We start from the raw sequence: 22,027 nt of genomic DNA on the forward strand, positions 1-22,027 counted from the left end.
GCGATTGGGTGCTTTCAGATCATGTGACAGCCAATCACGGTGGCCACATGATCATAAACCCCACCCCACCTCCCAGCATTAGAAACCCCTTAAAGGCACCCGTGGTAAGGGGTTAAAGTGGTTGTGAAGGCTAATGGTTTTTTACCTTAATATATTTTCTGCTTAGAGGTAAAAAACCTTACAATACCAGTGGCCCCCAGCCCCCCTCCTTAACACTTACCTGAGTCCTATATTGATCCAGCTCTGTGACCGGCTTCAGGTCTTCTCTCCCCTCTCTCACAAGTTTGGCCTCAAACAGCAGGAGCCACTGAGTCCTGCTGCTATCCATCAGATTATCTGAGGAGGGAGCGGGGGACAGGGCTGAGCCACTGTCTGTGCCTATAGATGCACACAACCTGGTCCAGGATCAGGCCCGCATGTGTGATCTTAGTTGCATTGAAAGACTGATTAGCTGATCATATTGATATGTATGTGCCCACTATTATGGCACCCATAGATATGAGAAGGTAGAGTCTCACTGGACAAGAATCTAATGTCTATTGATGGCCCCAAGCCTATCAACCAAATGTCGTCATACAGATCTAAAAACCTGTGCTAATCACTTTTGATTTCCCCTAATTTCTGCTTGCTTACTTCGCATCATTTGTCCCTTTAGGGTTTATTAACTAAAGCTGGAGAGTGCAAAATCAGCCTCACTTCTGTATAGAAACCAATCAACATCCAGGTTTTATTGCCAAAGCTTAACTGAACAAGCTGAGGTTAGAATTGGATTGGTTTCTATAAAGAAGTGAGCCTGATTTTGCACTCTCCAGCTTTAGTAAATAAACCCATTTGTGTCATAAACGTGGCATAAATGAGTGCCCCACAGAAAACTGTCAATAGCACACCCTGGGTTCAGTTGGATCTCCAATACCATTTCTATGCTGACGAAACACACATATATCTCTCTACTCCTCAGCTCACCCCATCAGTATCCTCACGTATCTCCGATTTACTAACAGAGATATCAAACTGGATGTCACACCACTTCCTTTAACTCAATCTATCCAAAACTGAGCTCATAATATTTCCTCCCCCACGTGCCTCTTCCCCTAATTTCTTGGTCAGGGTCACTATCACCACTATTAACCCATCCCTGCATGCCAGGGTGCTAGGGGTAACCCTGGATTCTGAACTATCCTTTCAGGCCCACATCCAATCCCTGTCCAAATCATGCCTCCTCAGTCTCCGCAACATCTCCAGAATATGTCCCTTTTTAACCAATGATACCACAAAGCTCCTAATTCACTCCCTGGTTATCTCTCGCCTCGACTTCTGCAACTCACTCCTCATTGGCTTACCTTTACATAGCTATCCCCCTTCCAGTCAATCATGAATACTGCTGCCAGACTCATCCACCTTACCAACCATTCAGTGTCTGCTACCCTTCTCTGCTAATCCCTCCATTGGCTTCCACTCGCCCAACGAATAAAATTCAGAATACGAACAACAACTTACAAAGCCATCCACAACTCTGCCCCCAGCTACATCACCAACCTGGTCTCAAAATATCAACCAAACTTCTCTCTTCGATCCTCCCAAGACCTTCTGTTCTCTAGTTCCCATGTCACCTCCTCCCATGCTCACCTCCAGGACTTCTCCTGAGCTTCTCCCATCCTGTGGAACTTCCTACCACAATCTGTCTGGCTATCTCCTAATCTATCCACCTTTAAATGATCCCTGAAAACCTTTCTCTTTAAAGAAGCCTATCCTGACTAGTAAACTGCCTTTTATTTCCTCCATCAGCTCATTCCCCCGCAGCTATTACCTTTTGTATCACTCAACCCTTCCTCCTAGATTGTAAGCTCTAATGAGCAGGGCCCTCTGTTTCCTCTGGTACCACATTGTATTGTAACTGTAATGTCTATTTTCATTTTGCAAGGCGCTGCGCCATTGTTGGAGCTATATAAATCCTGTATTATAATAATATTAATCTAACCTGTGTGATAACTGTTAACTCAGGTCTATGAACAGATTTAATATAATAGGGAATTGCAGGATTTGGAGCAGATCTTAAATAATAGATTAGTCACAGTTACTCTACAGGCCTGCACAGTGATTACTAACACAGAAATAAAATATAAAAATTTGTAAGACGTGTCCAATGGTTTCTTGAAACATTTGTGTTTTTTCAGGATACTGACAGTATGCACACAGCAGATGGACATCCAACAGGAGACACAATATCCCTGCTTGTATGCAAGGCTTTAAAACCAGGATACCAAGAAAACCAAGATAAATGTTTTATTCGGCTGGCCAGGAATCATGAAAATCTATTGGTCATTGCTGAAGCTTTCATTGAAAGTACGTAGCTATAAACTAATTTGAATATAGTGTACTGCAGTATTGCATATGTAAATAGTGAGTACAGGTGAAATATTTTTATATTATTTATAGATATCTATTTAAAAATGTATTATTTACCTATTTTTACTATGTTAAAACTATATTTCACCCTTTAAATTATTTATGTTTTAATTTATTAAGTGGTTCTAAAGTCTAGATATTTTTTACTTTAAGGCTAGGATCACACTGCGGCGATCTGATTTTGATCTGACATTCAGTGTGATTACGTAGCGCAACTTGAATGCTACTTTAATGCTACTTTGAATTGACTTGCATATTTTATGGGGTCAAAATCATGCTGGAATCGCACCAATGCAGTACAGAGACCTTTCCCAAAATTGCAAAGCGCTGAGTAGCATTGATGTGAACAGACACCACTGATTTTTATTGTCATGTGATTCTGTGCAACTCAAGTTATCTGAAATCACACTAGTGTAATTAGAGCCTAATGCAAACCACCACTGCTCAAACACTTACCTGAGTTCTTTCTTGATCCAACACTCTCCGCTTTTCCTGGTTTCACAGGACACAGGAGCAGCAGCAGGAGCTATTGGCTCCTGTTGCTGTCAATCAAATCCTGGGAGGCCACAGTGGGGGTGGGGGAAGCCACTCTGTCTGTGTTTATGGATGCAAACAGCCCGGCTCTGGAGCACACCGGCACAAGTGTCCCCTTAGCATCCAGCTTGCTATGGGAAACTCGCAGAAGAGGAGGACCAGAGAGTGCTAGAGTAGGACCCAGAAAAGGGGATAAGGGGCCAATCTGTGCAATACCATTGAACAGAGCAGATAAGTATAACCAAAGAATTGTGCTGTCTATAAATATTACATATTTAGCACTGCTTGGGGTAGCCTAGTATTTCACATAGAAAACTGCCACTTCCCACACAAATATTAAAACAAGATACATTCACCAGGAGGTAGTCTGTGTTGAGTTGGTGCTTGAGTACAAGTCACCTTACCAATGATATCTGGTAAGCTGGGTTAAAGATTTACACAATTCCTATTAATTGAAAGTTGATATTTAATGTCACAACATTTTTATTATATAACATTCTTTCTTTTTTTTCCATCTTAAGGTCACCTCGAGCCAAAAGAATTGTATACACAACTGAAAAAAAATGGGGTACAGTGTTTCTCTATGAAATTCCATTCGTACAATTATGTACATTTTTTTTATTTGTTTACTACTATACCTGGTACTTAGCTAGCAAAAGAAGAGCAGTTGTAGTCTCACTCTGTCTGCTTTATTGCATTTTTGGTTCTATAGACTTCCATGGAGACGCTGCGGAAGAGCATGTAGTGCGTTTTTTATGTGTTTTTGACTTGTTTTTGATGTATTTTTACTGCTTCCATGCCCCTCTATAGCAGAAATACTAGTACAGAGCAGCATGTGTGCGCAAAATGATGTCTACATACGTGATTTTGCAGCTCCGGGTAAGCGGCATGCACACCACGCGTGCATCCTACCCGTGCCACCATTCGCAGCCTCAACTGTCAATCACTCGATCCTGGCTGGTGATTCCCCGCCGGCATCCAGCGATCGCCGAGTATCACTGACGGGGGGAGAGACATGTCAATAAACAACACAGATCTCTCCCCTGTCTGCTATGCAAAGCAATACAAAGCAATGTGCTTACAGTGAAGCACACACACAGCACACAGTTAACCCTTCGATTACCCCCACATGTTAACCCCTTACTTCCCAGTGCCATTAGTACAGTGTCAGTGCTTTTTATTAGCACTGATCACTGTATTGGTGTCACTGGGATGTCAGTGACACCAACTCAGTTCCCCCCAGTGTCAGAATGCCCGCCGCAGTCACTGATCGCTGGCATTACTAGTAAAAAAACAAACAAAAATTCCAGTATATATATCGCCATTTGTAAACACTATAACTTGCATGTAAACCAAATAATTTACATATATTGAGATTTTTTTAGCAAAGACATGTAGCAGAATACATTTTGGCCAAAATGTATGACAAAATTTGATTTTTAAAAATTTTTTACTGGACATGTTTAATAGCAAAAAGCCAAAACTATAGTTTTTATTTCAAAATTGTCAGTCTTTTTTTCTTTTTAGTGCAAAAAATAAAAAACACACGTGATAAAATACCACCGAAAGAAAGCTCTATTTGTGGGAAAAAAAGGACATAAATGTCATTTGGGTGCAGCGTTGCATAAATGTGCAATTGTCAGTTAAAATACCGCAGCGCCATATCGCAAAAAATGGCCTGGTTAGGAAAGGGGGTAAATCCACTGGAAGGCAAGTGATTAATCTGCCTAGCAACAAGAAAAAAAAAACAAAACACAAAACGCATCAAAAACACGTGTGCAAAAACGCAAAACGCACTGCAGAAAAGGATCAAATGCAAGCTGCATAGGTGTGAACCTAGCCTAATGGGAGACTGGCTATTAAACCTGGGCAGTCTCATTCAGACTTACTATAATTAAAAATTGCAATGTTTTAAAAAGAAGCAAGCAGGACTGGGGGTGCAGGTTACAGTGAGCATATATTGGTGTGTTTGGGGTTTCAGAAGGGACGTTTTTACACCAGACTAACCTTCTACTATACTTACAGTAAGGCCTCGGTCATATGGGAATACTTAAGTGTATGTCTATGTGAGGGCCATTTTTTTCCCGCACAGGGATGCACAGGAGTTCTGTCCATTCCTCTGCAGGCAGTTTCATTCATGTTCATTGGGATGCAGCAGCTGCACGGATACAGCCCCTGTTCACAGAAGTGCATGAGTGCTTGTCCCTGAGCGCACACTGTCTGCAGTCGGGGACTCATACCCACATCCACATAACTGTCAAATTGGGAGCAATGGCTGTGTCCATGTAGCCATTGTGTTGTTTGCACGCCGCCCTATAGCAGAGATACTGCTACAGGACGGCAGGACTGCACAAAATCATGTATATATATATATATATGTGTGTGTGTGTGTGATTTGCATTTCCGGGTAGGGGGTGCGTGCGCTCCACCCTACCTGCGCCACCATTGGTGGCTAGGGATGTCACTCACCGGGTCCTGGACGACGATTGTCGGGGAAAGCCGACAGGGAAGAGACCTGTGTGTAAACAACACAGGTCTCTCTCCTGTCAGCATGGACATGCTGTGTTGTATCTCTCTACACAGCCGAGAGATACAAAGCAGCATGTCTCCAAAGTAAAACTGCACACAGTTAACCCTTTGATTGCACCCACATGTTAACCTCTTCCTGCCCAGTGTCATTAGTACAGTGTCTTTTTTTTTTAGCACTGATCACTGTATTAGTGTCACTAGGGATGTCAGTGGCAGTTAGTCAGTTCCCACCCAGTGTTAGAATGCCGATCACAGTCTCGTTATAAGTCGCTGATCACCACCATTGCTAGTATAAAAAAAATGACAAATAAAAATTCCAGTAGATGTACTGCTATTTGTAGACGCTATAACTTTCACATAAACCAATTAATTTCACGTATTGGGATTTTTTTTTAGCAAAGACATGTAGTAAGAATACATTTTGGCCTAAATTTATGACGAAATTTGATTCTTTACATTTTTTATTGGCTATGTTTTATAGCAAAAAGTCAAATATATTGGTTTTTTTTTCAAAATTGTCTGGTTTTTTTTTGTTTATATCGCAAAAATAAAAACGGCAGAGGTGATCAAATACCACCGAAAGAAAGCTCTATTTGTGGGAATAAAGGACATAAATTTCATTTATGTACAGCATTGCATGACCGTGCAATTGTCAGTTAAAGTAACGCAGGGCCATATCGCAAAAAATGGCTTGGTCAGGAAGGGGGTAAATCCTCTGGAGGGCACGTGGTTAACATGGGTCTGCCTGCACGGGGATACATGGAACGCGTGTGCATCCCCTTGCAGGCAAACACAGTCCTCACATGGACATACAATTAACCTCTTAACGTCAGTGCCTCCTGGGCCTTTAAGGGGTTTCTGATGCTAAGAGGCGGGGCACGGTTTATGATCATGTGACCGCCGTGATTGGCTGTCCCAGTAGTCACATAAATGGAAAGCTCCTGTTCGCAAATAGCTTTCCATTAGGTGTTTGTAACTGTGCAGAGAGTACACATGTCATGCGCTCTCAGCAGAGTTTGTTTACATTTTGCTACACAAATATGTGGCCTCTTGGTGGTTGGGCCTGGACACCAAGACAGAGGCCTCATATTTGCATACATTCTCCACAAAGGAGTCAAGTAAGCCCGTGTGAACGAGGCCTTTCATTATAAATATCAATTTCTCTAAAACATTTCCCTTCCATAGGTTTGCAAACACGTTTGTTAAAGTATAACTAAAGGCAAAACTTTCTTTTTTCTAGTTTTGGATAGAGTAGAGATGGATTGGAATATGGATGAGGTTTTTATGACTGTTTGTCCCCCCATTAGGGAGATTCACCCTCTCTATTTGTCCTGTTTACCATTATCATCAAAAGTGAAAGTAAAAAAAAAAAAGCTAATTTTAGTTTGTCTCCAGAAAACTAATACAGCAGACATTTTCCAATGAGGACACTATTTCTGGAGACCTAAGGAATTCGTAATTTGTAGGGATTTTATCACTTCCTGTTTGGCTATGAGACCAGAAGTGAAGATAAATCTCCACAATGGGGACACAGATGGTAAAATAATAAAGGGACAGGGGTTATAACCTTTCCTTACTCTGTCCAAAATGAAAAAAAAAGGTTTGCCTATTGTTCTACTTTAAGCCAGTTTAAGTGTATTATAATCTGATATTGCAATCTCTTCCTGTCTGGATAAAAATTGAATGGATTGTTTATTGTGTGTAGGCCCCCATTTTGTAAATCTAACGCATACTGTAGAGCTATTGTATAATTAGAATGTAATATGTATAGCGGAATTGGTGTTTTAAATAGACTGTTAAAGTAAAACGAAAGGCAAAACTTTTTTTTTGCTTTGGACAGAGTGCAGAGAGATTAGAACCACCATACTGACAGTATGCCCCTGTTGAGAAGGTTCACCCCCTCTCTTTGTCCTGTTTACCATTATTAATGAAAGTGAAAGCAAAAGAAAATCCAGCCCCCAGAAAAGTAATAGAGGAGAAATCTTCCAATGTGGACAGTTCTGGTGACCTGGGGATCCCCAAGGAATTCCCTTATTTTGCAGGCATTTCCTCTCACTTCCTGTTTGGCTATGGGACAGAAAGTGAAGGGAAATCTCCACGATGGGACACAGATGGCAAGAAAAAAATTTCTGACAGGGGTCATAGCCCTTTCTTGCTCTATCCAAAGCGGAAAAAACTACGTTTTGCCTATAGTTCCGCTTTAAAGTCTAGAAAACTTGCAGTGCATACTTGCCCACTGTGATAAAATGTTTCCCCTCAGTCAGTGTAAAGCTCCACTTTAAAGTGAATCTATCACCTGAACACCATGGAAGACACTGGTCTAAGCCAACACTCATAGTGAGTGGATTTTCCTGGTTGTTAAAAAAAAGTCTATATACTGATTCATTGTAAAAAAAATGACTATTGCATTATGTTTCAATGTCAAATTTAAAATAACTAAACTGGTACCGAAGCCTTAAGCTCCTATTTTATAAATACCTGTTCTTATCACCAGCAATAATATTTGCAATATATAGTAAAATCCTCTCTTCATGTTTATGGGAATATATAGTCCTTCACTCTATTATTGTTATTATTATTATAATAGAGGATTTATATAGTGCCAACAGTTTGTGTAGCGCTTTATAATATACAGGTGAAAGTCAAAAATTTTGAATATCGTGCAAAAGTTCTTTTATTTCAGTAATGCAACTTAAAAGGTGAAACTAATATATGAGATAGACTCATTACATGCAAAGCAAGATAGTTCAAGCTGTGATTTGTCATAATTGTGATGATTATGGCTTACAGCTCATGAAAACCCCAAATCCACAATCTCAGAAAATTTGAATATTGTGAAAAGGTGCAATATTCTCGGCTCAAAGTGTCCCACTCTAATCAGCTAATTAAGCCATAACACCTGCAAAAGGGTTTCTGAGCCTTAAAATGGTCTCTCAGTCTGGTTCAGTAGGAATCCCAATCATGGGAAAGACTGCTGACCTGACAGTTGTGCAAAAAACCATCACTGACATCCTCCATAAGGAGGGAAAGCCTCAAAAGGTAATTGCAAAAGAAGTTGGATGTTCCCAAAGTGCTCTATCAAAGCACATTAATAGAAAGTTATGTGGAAGGGAAAAGTGTGGAAGAAAAAGGTGCACAAGCAGCAGAGATGACTGCAGCCTGGAGAGGATTGTCAGGAAAAGGCCATTAAAAAATGTTGGGGACTTTCAAAAAGAGTGGACTGAGGCTGGAGTCAGTGCATCAAGAGCCACCACACACAGACGGATCCTGGACATGGGCTTCAAATGTCTGATTCCTCTTGTCAAGCCGCTCCTGAACAACAAACAACGTCAAAAGCGTCTTACCTGGGCAAAAGAAAACAGACCTGGTCTGTTGCTTAGTGGTCCAAAGCCCTCTTTTCTGATGAGAGCAACTTTGCATCTCATTTGGAAACCAAGAACCCAGAGTATGGAGGAAGAATGGAGAGGCACACACTGCAAGATGCTTGAAGTCCAGTGTGAAGTTTCCACAGTCTGTGTTGATTTGGGGAGCCATGTCATCTGCTTGTGTTGGTCCACTGTGCTTCATTAAGTCCAGGGTCAACGCAGCCGTCTACCAGGAGATTTTGGAGCACTTCATGCTTCCTTCCGCAAACGAGCTTTATGGGGATGCTGACTTCATTTTCCAGCAGGACTTGGCACCTGCCCACACTGCCAAAAGCACCAAAACCTGGTTCAATGACCGTGGGATTATTGTGCTTGATTGGCCAGCAAACTCGCCTGACTTGGACCCCATAGAGAATCTATGGGGCATTGCGAAGAGAAAGATGAGAGACATGAAACTGAACAATGCAGAAGAGCTGAAGGCCGCTATTGAAGCATCCTGGTCTCCCATAACACCTCAGCAGTGCCACAGGCTGATAGCTTCCATGCCACGTTGCATTGAGGCAGTAATTGCTGCAAAAGGGGCCCAAACCAAGTACTGAGTACATATGCATGCTTATACTTTTCAGAGGTCCGATATTGTTCTATGTACAATCCTTGTTTTATTGATTGCATGTAATATTCTAATTTTCTGAGATTGTGGATTTGGGGTTTTCATGAGCTGTAAGCCATAATCATCACAATTATGATAAATCACGGCTTGAACTATCTTGCTTTGCATGTAATGAGTCTATCTCATATATTAGTTTCACCTTTTAAGTTGCATTACTGAAATAAATGAACTTTTGCACGATATTCTAAATTTTCGAGTTTCACCTGTAGTCTAACATTATTTTCTTCATTGTAAAATCCACATTTAGAACACTGATTCTGATTTACAAAGGTCTGAGCCCTTTTAATTGGTGACCCCCAGGAAGGCGACTATTATATTGCTTCGTTATATTTCACAATTCATCTGTTTAGTGTGTTATACTTTTAGATGTAATCATTCTTCTTTGCATTCACGTTCAGGATAATTCATATTTGTTCAGTTTTGATGGGGCAGACTCAGAAGATGTAGATGTGGTGAGCATTCCCCTCATAAGTGCCATTGTCAGTTTGGCTGTGCTTTTGCTAATCATCGCAGCTGCTTATGGATGCTGGCACCAGAGAAAGGCTCGTAAGAGAGAACAGGTAAACCTCAGTTCATATTTACTTCATTATTCGCTCACAGCTGTTAAATGGAACTTACAGTGGATTGGGGCCAATTTTTTTAAGTCAAAATGATGTATTATATTGATTATTTTTATTTATACAAAATCTATATTTCACAACCAAAAATTTACAGTCGTAATGCAGGTTGCATCCATGGCACAAGCTAAGCAATGCATTGTGGTTTTCTAAAAAGAGAAAGCACAGCAAAATCTATTTTCTTTCAAAATCTCTGTTTCTGTTTGATCAATTGTAAATTGGAGCTTGAACCTCTGAGCTCTGTAAACAATATGAGCTGCTTCGAGGCTGAAAAACATGACTAGGGAGCGTGAAGTTCCAGCTGCTGGCTGGAAGTAGGAATGAAAAATATTTAATAATCACCCAACTAAAAATCTATTTTTTAAAATCTAACTTTTTAGTCTGGACCATAGTAAATAAATATAGCAAATATGTAAAAAAAACACTAAACATTCCCTTTAATCTTTGGGGGACAAGATGATGATATATTAGAGATCTGAGAATGTGACCATCTATAACCTAAACCTGCATCTGTAGTGATGAGTAATATCTAGAAACTCAGTCCTATGGGTCGCTGCTGCCATGTGCAACATTTTTAAAGTTTAAAATAAAAAAATGTTTTATGAATAGTACATTTACATTTCTGATAATGTATTGTCCATAATTTCTCTGTTATAACTCCAAGTCTAGATCCACCCATTTACTTTTAAGAAAGCTCAGTCATCTGAAAGCAAATCTCAGTCCTACTAGCTCAAGTTAAGTATAAAGGCAGGAATCATTACTAAACATAGATTTAGCAATTCTTACAAAAATACTGGCTGCTCGAGTAATTACAGTTATTTGTGCCCTCTAGATACTTGGCACACACAACATTCATAAGTTAACGTATGTAGCACCCTTCTAGGTAGGTTCTAGGGTTAGACAGATAGAATTAGTTGTGTTTTTGATAGGTAAATTTAGCTGTCACTCTGTAGTCAGAGTGGCTGTAAATATTTGTTAGGAGAAAGCAGAGTTAGCTCACTGAATTTGGTGAGCTGTGATCATTTAGTTAGGTCTGGTCTGTGTGCTCAGCTGCTGCCAGTCTGCCTAGCTTTTTCTGTATTCAGGAAACTTTAGAAGTTTCTGGATGATAGGTGTGGAGTTATGCACATGGCATCATGAATATTGATACAGTCTCAGTCTATCCCAGAGAGAGGAGCTCTAAGGCATGCTGGGTAACTGTATAGATTCAGTGAGCACACTGGGTTCTGTTTCTTTCCTGTCCAGCACTGATCCAGCCCTCCCAGGTATTTGCCATGCAATCTCAGGTGGGTGACCTGAGGTCCTGAATGCTGAGACCTGGGTTCTGCTATGCTGATTGAGAGGCTATCTACTGAAGATCTGGTCTGATATCATGGAGTAGAGCATCCAGATGCTTTTGGGCCTTGTGAGTACAGACATCCCTTAGAGACTGTGTGTTGTTTAACCCCCTCTGGTGCGAGGAAGTCAGCTGCGGGTCTAGCAAAGGGAACACCTACTAGTGTTCCTTAGAGCTTTGTCCACCTAGCCTACTTTTAAAAGGAGACTGTCCTGGGGCTCTAAAGAAGATACTGCCGCTACTGCTACTACTATCACTGTTAATCCTACTACTACTACTTTTTTTTACTACTGCCTTAAAGCTGAAGTCCATTGTTTGATTCAAGCACAGTCTCTGACATAACTTGCCCAGAAGATGAGTTAAAGTCCTCAAGTGTACATAGTTCCTATATTTAAGTATCCCACTCATCTCCCTCATCCCTATCCAAGTTCTCCAAAAATAAAAACAATAAAAACAACACCTCCAGATTGGAAAAACGTGTGAACGATCCACTGTGCCTGGCTGCGGGACAAGGTAACTGGGGAGGAACTGGACAGTATTTCTGTGGCTCCTATGGGAATAGGGCTACATGTAGGTACACATGTAGTTACAAAAGACATAGACAAGGTCCTTGATTTAATTAAACAAAATAAATAGGTGCAACCTGTAATCAGTCTGATAGTGGCACTGTAACCATGGATAAGGTGCAAGAAGATATCATGTATGAATAAACAATGCATATAACAATATCATATATATAGCAAGTACCCAAAAGATACAGCTGATGTATGTAGATGATGGGTGTTCTAAAAAACACAGTAGATAGCATATCTTAAAACAGCAGGATGGAAAGAGCCCTTTTCACTTGTGGCTGCCTTTCACTGGATTGAAGCTTTTTCCAGAGAGATGCATGTAAAAAAGAAAAAAAGGGAAAGGCACCTCTAAGTGTAGACGAGAAACCTATTTATTCCACATAAAAGAGAGCAACTTACAGGAGGGTAGATAAAAGTAGGCACATCAATGATTCGTCTATTTGGAGTCCACCACGGTGAACAACATAGTGTGCACTAATGGATGATGATCAGCGATCTGTCTGTATCAGGCAAGCCGGCAAGAGGGAGAGGGCCTGATACCAAGTTCTGGAACGCACAATGGAGCGCAGCATATGCGTGATGACATCTCTGGGTGTCGTAGCAACGCGTTTCTTGAGCATAAGCTGTGAGATGACCGTCCTAGCGCACTCCTTTGTCAAGTGATAAATTATGTAATAGACATACAGGAACAAAAAACCCCGATGTGTACTAGCCTCCCCAAACCATCTTTAGAGCATCCATAAATAGTCTAAAAAAAAATCCTGATGTGACACTTAAAAAGGTGTCCCTCTCGTTTTTTTTATTTAGAGATGGGAAAAACCAAAGGTGGCCGAAAGCACCCGAAACTCCAAGCACTATGGCAGCGATCGTGTCTGCGGCTGGTGGGGAGGACTCTCTGTATCCCATGACCATTCTCATGGTGGAGGTGCAGGTTTCACTATGCTGCTGAGATCTGGGACCCTATGTCACCACCCTTGTTTTTAATGATAATGGAGCAAATAGCAAAGGCATAATCCCCAAGGTTTATCAGTGGGCAAATTAGATGAACTCCTAGCCATGTACATGGATAATCTTATCCTTTTTCTGGTCCTTCCTTCTGCACAGCATTACAAATTTTAAGTAACTTCCATATTTACTCTTACATGTGGAATAGATTTGTCCCTTCCGTAGGTCAGCACTATTAACTAATTTACTGCTACAGGGCAGCAGGGCTACGCCAAATCATATATATGTGTGATTTTCTACTTCTGCGTAGGGGGCATGCGCACTCCGCTATACTCGTGCTGCCATTGGCGGCTACAGCTGTCGATCCTGGCCGGAGATTTCCAACTGGCATTGCCAAGGAACACTGACAGGGGAGAGGTCTGTATATAAAGAATACAGATCTCTCCCCTGTTAGCACCAGTACACTGCTTTGTATTGCTCTGCATAGCAAAGCAATACAAAGCAGTGTGCTTACACAGTAAAGCACACACAGACAAAATAGTAAAACACACAGTTAACCCTTTGATCACCCCAGATGTTAACCTCTTCCTGCCCAGTGTCATTAGTACAGTTTAAGGTATTTTTAATAGCACTGATTACTGTATTAGTGTCAGTGGGGATGTTAGTGGCAGTGAGTCAGTTCCCCACCCAGTGTCAGAATGCCCACCGCAGTCCTGAAGTCCTGCTATCAGTTGCTGATCGCCACCATTACTAGTAAAGAAAAAATTACAAATAAAAATTCCAGTATATATACCGCCATTTGTGGATGCTATAGCTTTCACGTAAACCAATTAATTTACACATATTGGGATTTTTATTACCAAAGACATAGCAGAATACATTTTGGCCTAAATTTATGATGAAATTGTATTTTTTAAATTTTTTTACTGGATGTTTTATAGCAAATAGTCTAAAACATTGTATGTCATCAAAAACACCCCAGTTTGGTTCTCTTAAAAATATCTATCACATAACAATAAAAAACATAGTACATCCAGCTTGCTATGGGGCAGTTCCAACTTTAGATTCAAACTTATAACCCTCAACAGTGATTTTTTTTTATTGATAGGAGAGATTTTTTTCTTTTTTTTTTTTGGCAGTGGCCAAGTGATCAGAGGATGGGAAAATTTCTGTCCGGTAATTTGGGTTACCATACTTATTAATTTTCATTGCACTGTATACTTGATGATTAAATAAACCTGTTTGTAAAAAGAATAGACCATATAGATCTGTTTTTTCTTTTTTGATTGTATGTTATGTATTTGTGCAGAAGTGCATTTTCATTGAAGATCTTCAAAGTGTATTTCCCTTTTTGCAGCCAAATTTGGATAACACCTACTTTATATTTGTGACATGTTCCTATTCACATAGCACAAATTAATCAAAATATTGAAAAAATGCAGTTTACCTGTTTAGATGCTCTATTCTACAAGGAGAAATCCTACATAATTATTTTCTTTATGAGAGGCAGGGCAGCTGTGCGTGCCCTAATTAACCTTGTCTTTACTGTGCAGACAATTGTAGCTAGATTTGAACACTCTGTGTTTATGTTAATGAAGACAGACTTGAGACAGACTCACTCTGACATTGTTCAAAAAAGACTTGCAGTCAGCTATGACACCACCTCTAGATAAACCTCTAAAAGATAAGATTTTTTTTTAATGCATGCTGTGTAAATGGGAAAACAAAACAAACAATTGATAAAATTGATTCCCAGGAGCCACTGGAAGGAGCTCTGAACAAGACAGTAGTCAGCTCTTTGAGTGGTTCATTTTTGGTCTTGTCTATAGCACCTTCTAGTGCAGGGGTTTCCAAACTTTCTAAAAAAAAGGGCCAGTTTACTATCTTTCAGACTTTAGGGGGGCCAGACGGTAGCCAGTAGGAGTATAAAATGTCTCAGGTTTGGTGGTCAGTGGGTGTAAACAAATGAGTAGGTGGAGGAATTCAGTAGCAGGAACCATGCTCCATCATTGTCCACATCATTGGTGTCAGTGGGAGAAATAGCACCCCATCATTGGTGTCAGTGGGAGGAATAGCATCCCATCATTGGTGTCAGTGGGAGGAATAGTGCCCCACCCTTGGTGTCAGTGGGAGGAATAGTGCCTTTTCATTGGTGTCAGTAGGAGGAATAGTGCCCTATATCATTGGGCAGAACAGTATCCCATGGGCTGGATAAAGGTAAGCAAAGGGCCACACCTGGCCTGTGGGCTGCAGTTTGGAGACCACTTTTCTAGTGTCTCTGGGGAGCAGCTTCCTTTTCATTACAGCAAGATGTAGTCAGAAGCTCTGACCTAGAAGTTGTTAGAAGAAGAACATACTCATCTTGTCAAAGTACACATTGTCACTTTATTCTGTTCAAACAGCTAAATGGCAAAGTCAGCTAAAGCATCTGCACTCAAACTACAGTTATCCTTTAAACCACTGGTAAGAAGTGATAAAAAAAAACTGAGAAGAATTAAATTGTAAGGCAGTGATATGAAATTGTCTTTTAACCTTTTATATTTGCATACCCCTCATATCAATATAAATCCTTCTCCAAGTGCTGCGTAAGAGACAGTAAGGCTGATTTACTAAAGCAGGTGAGAATCTTCACTCATTGTATATTGTGTGAATATTCACTTCCGTTATCAGTGCAGGTAAAAAGCAAGTCCCTGTTCACTTTGAATACCCAATCATGTTAAGATGAATGAAATATGTAAACGTGATTTTGTTTTTCACGTGATTGGATTATTGAAGTATTTGTACAATTTATGGCATGAAGATTCTCAACTCTTTTAGTAAATCAGCCCAAGACTCTTTTTCTTACTATAAAATATGTTGGACCACAGTTTTACATATTACTTTTACTTTTTCTAGAGACTCACCGAAGAGCTCCAGACCATGGAAAACGGTTACCATGATAATCCAACCCTGGAAGTCATGGAGACCTCTCCAGAGATGCAGGAAAAGAAGGGTGGCCCTAATGGAGAACTTGGGGACAGCTGGATTGTTCCACTTGACAACCTAACAAGAGAGGATTTAGAAGAAGAAGAGGACACACATTTATAAAGCAAAGTAAAAGCAATTAGACTGAATGGGAAACCCAGCACAAAGTGCATTATGTTGCGGGTCATCAAACTAAGACAGACTGCAGCCAACAAATATAATGGAGTGCCAGACCTGTCAAGAAAAGGCAGTTCCTACCTTCAGTGACATCCCATACACAAACATAATACCAAAGGTATCTTAAGAAATGTCCACAGGAAATAAGGTATATAAAGGATTTAAATGTAACTGCTTGGAAGTGTCTGGCCTTCAAAAATGAACTCATTATGATTAGCTGACAGCAGAATTATATGCCAATTCTGAAACATTTGTTAGATAAATACAAGGAATTTTATTGTGCCCAACATTATACTTTGCATCACAGAACCAAAAGATTCAGTTATCAAACTTTGTATTGAGATGGACACGAATCCTTGTCTATATAACCATGTGCCAGTGGCCAAGGTAATGGAACCATGCACTAACCAATAGCAAATGTACCAACAACACTGTTAAAACAGTTTACTTGCTAAGCAGTTTCTGCCATCACCTTTTGACAAAGTAAATGTGTTGCTGACTACTGTTTGTGTTTAACTGTTTCCCTGAGCAAATACAGAGGTTTAATAGACTTAGTAACTGAAAACAATATTTAACTCCAAAATGTTCAGATTTCTTTAGGATTCTCTATAATATTCTGTTTTCAACAGGGAAAATGACCTGTATTGTATATATGTCTGTGTATATAAATATATAGAAAGAAAGAGAGAGCAATACAGATGCAGATTTTCATTCTCACCTAAAGTGTATAAACCCTTACCATCGACAACAAAGATTCTATCAGCTTAGTGCCATTTTAGTGTAAAGCATTAACTTAGAAAGTGACAAAAAAATCATCAAATAACAAATATTGCATTTTTTAGCTTTTCACGTTATAGTAGGTCAAGAACATATCTAAGATGTATCTAATATATATATACTGTACATTGTGTTCCCTGGTCATAAAAATTCCTTAACAGATTACCTACTAAAGAAATTAAATAGCCTGTTTTATCACCATCTCTTACATTACTTTAGCTGTAATAACCAGTTTATTTATAAAGATAATAGGGCTCATTCATAGACATAGGAAAGCAAGGATTCTGAGCACCATTACATTGGCACCTTGCCAAAGCTCTTTACACCAGTGCATTGGGCATTTTGCATGCATCATTTTTCTATTAATGCACATGTTCTAATGCAGTTAATTCAATGGTTCCCTTCAAAAACACAAAAATGCTGTAACAAAGAAAACAAATCACAAATGTGCAATTAAACGCTAAAACGGTATGTATCTTAGTCCCCAGAAATGCTTCTGTAAATTGAAAGTCATTAAATAGTGCAAGAAATACATGGTCATATTACTGGTTTAAAGTTCTAAATTAGAGGTTCTAATACATTTAAAACAGAAGGAAGCATTAGTCCTCATGCACACTGGACATTTTTACAGCCGCTGTTTTTGGCTTTTGGCGTTTTTTTCTACAGCTAGTAAACTCCCCAGCATGTTATCCTATGTGTCCATGCACACATAGGCTGTAATCAGCGGTTTTTGGCAGGGTGTTTCTTGGCTGAAAAAAACCCCAATCTAGTGGGTTTCTAGGAGTTTTTTAGCTGTAAAAATGTTCTAACGCTGAAAAACGCGGCAAACCAGTGTATTTGGATGTGTTTTTAGTAAACACCCAGTGTGCATGGAGCCTTAGTGACAAATTTTGGCTATAATTTAATATAAGTTAAAAAACATAAAGTAATCTAGGTGATCAATTAGACTACTTGCTTTACGTTCCCACTTTTGTTCTCAATTTCTTTTCACAAGTTTTTATATATTAAACAACTATATAAGCTTGATAAGCATATACAGGTTTTGCTTTAGAAGAAATGAGGTCTCAGCTACTTGCTGATAATTGCTTTACAGTTGGTATCACTAAGGCTATTCTTCTATGTTCGATAAGTTCAAGGAACCTCTTACTGACATTATACACACAGTATTTATCATTTAATGGAATGACGTCTGAGAAGAAATCCAGGTAAAACCTAAAGTAACAGGTATGTAAATATTGGTTTATTTGGATCTGCTGTTTCTCTTTCCATACACTGTGATGCGCTGAAATGTCAGGTCTGCAGCATGCAATAAAGCTTGTCAGCTGCACAGTGCTACCGTTATATGTTTTAAACTAGTTGTATACATGTGCTCCAAAGTCGAAGCCTCAAATTATAAACTACACTGAATAGACTTGTAAACTTTTTTTTAAAGGTAAAAGTTTGCAATCTTATGTTGATGAGTACCTTAGGATAAGGGCTCCAAAATAAAAGCAGAATATTGATTGGAAGGGGCATTTCTAAACCATAAAAACACACCACCATCCCCAAAGGTAACATAAACCCAAAAAGGGGCATCCACACTAGACAAAAACATGCATATCATTGGTGCAACTGTACACCATACTTCAATTCCAATAGAACTACCCTATTATGTTGATGGGATAAGCACACTCATTTTTAGAATGTCCCTCTGCCATCGCTGTTTTTCTGTTTTGTTTTTCTTTTAATTGCATGTAGATATCTGCAATGCTTCCCTTTGGAGATTATTGTTGTGGGTCTTGCCCAGTGCCAAATGTCGAAACTGAAAAAGGTCTGTCAAGGTTTGTTGGGGTTAGTCCAATCCAATCTATTCCAGGACGAAATTCAGTTGTTTGTTTCGTAAACCAAAAGTGCTTTATTTTTTATTACTTTTGCCTTAGAAAAATTCTGCCCAAACAATAATATGGCAGACTTATGCAAACTGGAACAAGATGTTGCACTGTTGTGTATAGTAACAACTCTATTAAATATGTCAGTGTTTTTTGTACTAAAATACCCTGGTCCTGTGCAATAGCACCATGCCACATAGTGGATAGGGAACATTCATTAATCTAAAGCTACATGAACAATATATATATATATATATATATATATATATATATATATATACACCCAACTCAAGGATATTACCAACCCTCTTCTCATCCTTACCTCTAACCCCCTCTAACCAACCACTGGTAGGAAAAAAATATATACAGTATCCAAATGCCCATTTTACTTAACTGAAACCACAGTCACATGATGATCCCTTTCTCTTCTTCTGTTTACTTCCTGGGGTCCTTTTTGTTTCTTCTCTCAAAGAGGCAGGAGAACTCATGGAGGTGGTGAGGGGACCAGTGCCAAAGAAGGTGACAAGCAAGGAAAAATGTCAGGTCCCCAAGGCAGGAAATTAGCTTTGCTCACAGAGGAAACCATTACACTGCAGGATGGTTTAGAAAGAGGGTTTTGGAATCAAGGCTGAGAAGTAAGGTAATTGATGCACAATTCATTATTTTATCTATTGAGGGACACACTGGTGGTTCTGTTACCTACAGGAGAAATGGACACTGACAACAACAACAACAAAAAAAATTGAGCAGCACAGTATAACTCCCACACAACCATCATGCCTTAGTTTTGTGAAAATAAACACAGAGGGGAGGGACCCTTGTCCCTCAATGAACTTTAAGAAAATAATATTACTGTAAGTGAAACACTCTGTTTTCTTTCTCACCCATTGAGGGACACGTTCATTTTTAGACTCTTGGGATGTCCAAAAGCAGTCCAAAACATAGAGGCAACAGCATCAAAGGCTAACAGACTCAAGACAAAAAAAACTGAAAACTGAGGACTGCTTGCAGCTTGAAGAGCCACTTGTAGGACCTAGCACCTGAAACTGGTATCAGATGAGGTCAGAATATCTGCCCAGCAGAGCTGCCACAAAGAGCAGGGAACAATTGCAAATTTAGTAAAATGCTCCTTGACAGGAAAGGGTGGAGCCCAATCCTTAAAACCATAGAGATTTTGGACTGAGAAACTAGTGCACCCTTAAAGTTTACAGTAGGTTAAGAAGAAATCAGTCTTCCTGAAGAAGCAATGGCTGAAAGATAGACTCTCAAAGCCCAAAACACATCCAGAAAAAGGAGAAAATTTTCCTTATTGTGAACTACAGGGACATGTGAACCAAGTTCCAGTTGAGGTGAGAGCTAGAACTTCCTTAACCAAGAAGGAAATCAGAAAGGTAAAGACCACCAATTCAGATGCTTTTCTCACAAAGGTGATGTCTACAAGAACCCCACCTTGCGAGTGAGAGTATAAATGCCTCTAATGGAGATCTTTGAAGCACAAAGAGAAGAAGACTCAGATTTCATGAGATCACAGGGCAACGAACAGAAGGAGCTGTACAAAGGTATAAATCAAGGAGTGAATCAACAGTCTCTGAAAAAAGATAGATTACACAGAAACCTGACCCTGGAAAGTGTTGAGAGCCAAACACTGGTCCAGGTCCAGCTGCAGGAAGTAGATGAATAATTCCACAGAGAAACCCCTAGTGTGGAAGCCCTGAAACTCACACCAAGTGAAATATGCATTCCATGCCTGATAGTTGACCATACAGGATTAGTCTTCCAGCTGTTATAGGAAACACAGATTCAGAGATGCCTTGACTAAGGAAAAAAATGGGCACTTCATTGGTGCAGCCATTAAAGCCAGCATCTGTGAAACAGGATGGAAAATCAGTCCTTGGGACAATCTGACAGTGGCAGCCGAGAAGCTGCTAGGAGTCTTATCAGGTCAGCATACCATATCTGTCTGGGTCAAGCAAGAGCAATGAGGATCACTGGAATGCCTTCCTTCTTCATCTAGTGAAGCAGATGAGGAAAATGATTTAGGGGAGGAAGGCACATATCAGGCTGATTTAGACCTGCATCATTAAGTGCAGCTGGGGATTAGAGGAAGAGAAAAACTCTTTGTGTTGCTCAAGCAATAAAAAAGGAAGGTTCCCCCATGCAGCCTACATGCAAAATACATAAAGTGTAACAAAGTTCAGAAGGAAAACCAAGTTAACCTGATTTCCAAAAATCTTCCAAGACAGCTTTATGAGAAAGAGGATCCTCCTACCTAGTACAGGAAACACAAATCTAAGTTAGTATATAAACAGGCGGCAGCCCAGGGCTGATAAATATTAACCAATAATCGAAGGCCCAAGTTATACGCAACAGCATACTTTATTCCTATTGCTAAATACATTAGAGTAGAAAGCAGTGCCATCCTTGAAGATTCCTGGAAATCAAGTTAACAGGTAACAACTTGGTTTTCCCAAGTCATCTTCCAGGACGGCTTTGTGAGAGCGACATCATAATTACAATTCTTGCTAGGGAGGGACCAATGTCTGAAGCACTTTTCTCCTAAAAGCCTGGTCGTTAGTTGACAGAACATCCAGATGGTAATGTTTTATGAAGGTCTGAAACTCGACCAGGTGGCTGCTTTGCAGATTTGGATTGGGGTAGACCCAGCTCTCTCCACCCATGTGGTAGGCAAAGCTCTAGTGGAGTGGGTTCTAAGGTTTGGAGGGGCTTGCAACCCTGTTACTCCTCTGCCACCTAGCCTGAAGGCCTGACAGAATTACCACAAACTTCAAGAACCAGCTTTTTTTGTTTTCTGTCTGGCTGAAGAAAACACAAATATTGACGAACCCTGGGCTGACGCCTGGTTTTATACTAATGTGGATTTATGTTTGCTGTGCTAGGCTGGAGGAGCATCTCTCTCATCAAGCTGTCCTGGAAGATGACTTGGGAAAAGTAATTTTGCTCCCACAAAATGGCCAATCAGCTGCAGTTGTTTCTGTTGTAAATACCACATATGTAGTACCAAACTGGGACAGGAAAACTACCCAATCTTTGGACCTAGATATACTGGTTTTACCTTAATACAGGCAGTCCTTGAACTATGAACATTTGAGTTACAAATGACTTACAAATGGAGGGAGAACCAGAAAGTGAAAGGAAATCTACCCCTAGGAAGGGAAATTCACTCCTGTAAGAGTTATCATGGAAAAAAAGATGTCTTCACTGAAGGTTTATCACCAATCCTTGTTTCCATGACAATGCAAAATGTTT

At 39.9% G+C, this 22,027-nt stretch overlaps 1 protein-coding gene across 1 annotated transcript in view; it reads left to right on the forward strand.

The window, feature by feature from the left end:
- PODXL (podocalyxin like) overlaps positions 1 to 21,533 on the forward strand; it is a 137,668-nt gene extending 116,135 nt beyond the window's left edge. Inside the window, exons 5-8 of the mRNA XM_089676881.1 lie at positions 2,175 to 2,343; positions 3,462 to 3,508; positions 9,903 to 10,064; positions 15,870 to 21,533. Coding sequence (XP_089533007.1) covers positions 2,175 to 2,343; positions 3,462 to 3,508; positions 9,903 to 10,064; positions 15,870 to 16,061 — 570 coding nt within the window. The 3' untranslated portion in view covers positions 16,062 to 21,533. The remainder of the gene's footprint in view (positions 1 to 2,174; positions 2,344 to 3,461; positions 3,509 to 9,902; positions 10,065 to 15,869) is intronic.
- Positions 21,534 to 22,027: the final 494 nt, after the last annotated feature.

The sequence above is a fragment of the Staurois parvus genome, unplaced genomic scaffold (assembly GCF_062004578.1).
Source record: "Staurois parvus isolate SC_StPar_1 unplaced genomic scaffold, SC_StPar_1.0 ptg000175l, whole genome shotgun sequence".
NCBI classification, from domain to species: domain Eukaryota; kingdom Metazoa; phylum Chordata; class Amphibia; order Anura; family Ranidae; genus Staurois; species Staurois parvus.